At 39.7% G+C, this 3556-nt stretch overlaps 1 protein-coding gene across 1 annotated transcript; it reads right to left on the bottom strand.

Annotated features, from left to right (window-relative positions):
- Positions 1 to 225: 225 nt before the first annotated feature.
- LOC130717270 (protein OSB2, chloroplastic-like) lies at positions 226 to 2633 on the bottom strand. Its single transcript, XM_057567442.1, has 4 exons — positions 2084 to 2633; positions 1826 to 1920; positions 1642 to 1741; positions 226 to 724 (listed from the first exon to the last, which is right to left on the bottom strand). Exons 1-4 carry the CDS (start codon positions 2561 to 2563, stop codon positions 542 to 544), a joined length of 858 nt encoding a protein of 285 aa, XP_057423425.1. The 5' UTR covers positions 2564 to 2633; the 3' UTR covers positions 226 to 541.
- Positions 2634 to 3556: the final 923 nt, after the last annotated feature.

Raw genomic sequence — 3556 nt, 5'->3', positions numbered from 1 at the left:
ACCCTGCTGATATTATTGGTATCTTGACCCGAAAAACACAAACATCATTGATTTCTCCACCTGCACTGTGTGCTAAAATTTACTCCATAAAGAATTTTGTATTAAATATTATGAGGGGGGAATAGTATCATGCTCTCAGCTATTTCTGGCTTTCACTGTATCATTGTTAATACATTTCCACATTAAAAAAATTAATTATCCAGATAAGCTAAAGCCAAAATCCAGTTCCAAGCAATGTGAATAAAGCTCATTAAATAAAGCAGGCTCTTAGGGTCAACCCAGATAACATACTGCCACTGACTACAAAGCCTCTCCATGTGTCAACAGAGCTAAAATTTACTGGCCAAATACAAACTGTACAAAGTTGAAACAAAATATTACATTGGATAAGATTAAGAAATAAGTGTTTGGATACCATTTGAATGTAACGCGAGCCGACTTTCATCCCAATCCAGAAGAGTTCCGTACACTTTTTTATCTCAAGTGAGTGTTAGCGTCCGTTTGCACCGGTGTCAACAAATATCCAAACATAGTTAAGCTTTTAGCGAGAGAAGATTTCATCTGTTGTCACCATATCTACAGGCATCCTTTGACCTGTAAACGACCCCATCCTTGAGTCCATTATCTCCAGTTGGGAATTGACCCATGATGGAGTGGATCTACCTTCGATCCACAGAGCTTCTCCAGTATCTTTGTGCTTAAAATCAGGCGCTTTCGGGTTCCTCTGCAAAGTTTCCAAATATATATGTATAAGGCCAGAGAAATTCATAAGGACTTCGCAAAAAAGAGTGGAGGATAGAGCTTGGAAACAAATTAGACAGGGCTATTAAACAATACATACAGTTCTCTGTGTTAATCTAAGCAGAGAAACACAACCTAACAATAATATTCAACAAACATGAAATAATCATCATAACTTTTTATTCAAATAATTGAATTGTCACCTAAATATTGATCCAGTTCCATATAAATAGTTGATTGAATATAATGCAAGCTGCAAAATCCTGAGATTGTTCGTTCGCTGGTAATATGTGCTTTGATGCAGGAGCAGACACCTAATGCTCAAAGGCAACGATACCAAGGGTACAGTTACGGTGTCTCATAGCCATGCCGACACCAAATACGTATAACAATAGTCAGGTAAGGTTTATTTTTATCTTTTGGATGGAAGGGTTTTCTCACTAATGTAATAGTCAGGTAAGGTTTATCTTTATCTTTTGGATGGAAGGGTTTTCTCACTAATGTAAAACGGGATGACAATGTGAGTTAACTGAACCAGTAGGGGATAGAACAGAACAAGAGTCTCGGGGTTCAATTCCTGAAAGGGATCCTTTACTGATAACTTATTTAGAAGTGTCACTATAAGCCTTGGCCTATGACATGTCCTAACCTTGTAACGGGGCAACCTACCCTCTTAATTTTGTGCATCAAAAAATGAAATGAGGGAAATCATTAAAGGGCAAGTTCAAAGACAGGTTTTGGAGAGAATTAACTCCAAATACAATCACAAGCTAGCAATAACCAATAGACTCAACACAATACTTGAAACTTGAAAACTTAAGGCCACAAAGAAAGACAGCACTACATTATATCTACATACCCAACTTTTCTTAATTTACAAGACTAATCAAACAATTTTACCTTTTTGTTTCTATTGTCCCACCACTCCCCTGGGTTAGCAAAGAAAGCTTGCCACAATTCCATCACAGACCCAGTACTATTTGCAGCATACCCCGCTTTTCTACCTGAAAGAACAATGCCAAAATATACAGTAAAAAGCAAAATCCATCAGAACTTAACACACATTACACTGAACATATATGACTTGCCATTGCCAGACATCATGAAATCAGAGTCCTGATCCTGAGAATTCACTTGTGAGAAGCTCCTATCAATGAAATTCAGCTCCTGAGCAACCACCTGAACAATATCCACAACACAGTGAGTGATACACTTCAAGAATAGCAACAAAATTAGCAAAATCAAATCATGAATAAACACAAATTTTTGTTCAAATAAAATTTCATCCACATCGATTTGTATAAACATGAACTCTCAGCATCAGAATCAGAACAAAAGAAACCTTATAGTAGGTTTGCTGTTTCCCTTCATCGGTTTCGACGGTGTCAGCGACGAGGCGACCAGAGACATGAATCTGGTGACCTTTCTGGACATGCTGAAAAGCAACATGAGCAAGTTCATCCCAGAACGTGAGATTAACCCACGAAGTCTGGGTGGCGTTTTTCTTGACGGCGAGGTGGGTCCAGGAAGCGACCTTGCCGGAGGGGAAGTGCTTGATTTCGACGGGGGCGCCGACGGTGCCGATGAGGCTGACGGAGTTGCAGAGCTCCTTCTGCCACGGGATTTCCGAGGGTTTAGGGTAGGATGCATTGGTGGACATGGAGGAGCATTTGAACTTCAACTTCAACTTCAAATTGGAGTGTGATGGAGAACATGGGAACTGGAATTTGGGTTTTGAAATTGGGGTTTTGGGGAAGGTTAGAAGGTTTCTGAAGGTGGTTGTTGTTGATGATGATAGTGCTTGTTCTATCGCCATTTGCATTACCTCTGAGTTCTGCTTCCTCTTGCTCTGGCTTTGGGTTTCACTGTGTTGGTGATAAGAGGGTTTTTGAGTTTCTTTTTGTTTCTCTTTTTGGTCAAGAGATTGTTGAGTTTCATTTTCCAAACAAGAGGGGATTGGGCTTTGGCCCATTACTTGATAAAAGCATCCTTGTGCAGTTGGGCTTGTCTCTTGGAAAGCGGCTCCACCGGCCATGTGAGATTCACCTTCCTTGACCGTTCGATTCGGACGCATCTCGCTCTGACTCGACGAGTCGCTCAAAGAAACTTCAGGGATTCGAGCTGCACGTGTTCTTCATTTACCTTTTTCTTTGTCGTCAAATGTTGTTAAATTAGCGTTGGGGAATTATATTTTTAATTTGGGGGAAGTTTTTTCAGAAATTTCAGTTTTATTAATTATTTATCTAAGTACATGGAATGTCACGACAATTAATGACGCCACATATGTGAGTTCATTTTAACTCATTGACCGTAAAGCAAAAGGACCAAAATCACTCACTTCAAAAAGATCTAGGACACAAAGAGCTCGATTTGAAAAATTTTAGAAAACGATAAAATTGATTAAAGGTATGTCATAATAACTATTGAAAAATATTCAAAGAAACTCTCATTTATAATTTTAAAAGCATTACAAATATTAAGAATTATTTGTATACTGATGTCCCTCCTTTGATTCTGCAAAAGCTGCACGACATCACTCCTCTGGTGGATGATAGACTCCATGATCATTGGACGTGGAAGAAGGGGAGACAAGGTGTGTTTACTGCTGCTGCTGCATACTCCTGGCTTCTTGAGTCTTCTTCCCAACTCCCCCCCCTCTACACCCGATTCCTGGAAATGGATTTGGAAAATTCAGGTTCTGGAGAAAATTCGGGTCTTTGTCTAGTTTATCATGCAGGGTGCGATCCAAGTCAATAGCTTTCGGTTCAGATGCAAGCTTGCAAATTCCCCCTGCTTGGCCGCGTTGTCAACATCA

Source organism: Lotus japonicus, chromosome 5 (assembly GCF_012489685.1).
Source record: "Lotus japonicus ecotype B-129 chromosome 5, LjGifu_v1.2".
NCBI lineage: Eukaryota > Viridiplantae > Streptophyta > Magnoliopsida > Fabales > Fabaceae > Lotus > Lotus japonicus.
This window is presented reverse-complemented; position numbering and strand designations above follow the sequence as displayed.

Bases quoted from the DNA above. Each gene is read 5' to 3' on its own strand.
- LOC130717270 (XM_057567442.1), bottom strand. From the start codon at position 2,563: ATGCAAATGGCGATAGAACAAGCACTATCATCATCAACAACAACCACC. The intron at 1,921-2,083 runs GTTTCTTTTGTT...GATATTGTTCAG, and splicing joins AACAGCAAACCTACTATAAG to GTGGTTGCTCAGGAGCTGAA. The intron at 725-1,641 runs GTAAAATTGTTT...GAAACTTTGCAG, and splicing joins GGGACAATAGAAACAAAAAG to AGGAACCCGAAAGCGCCTGA.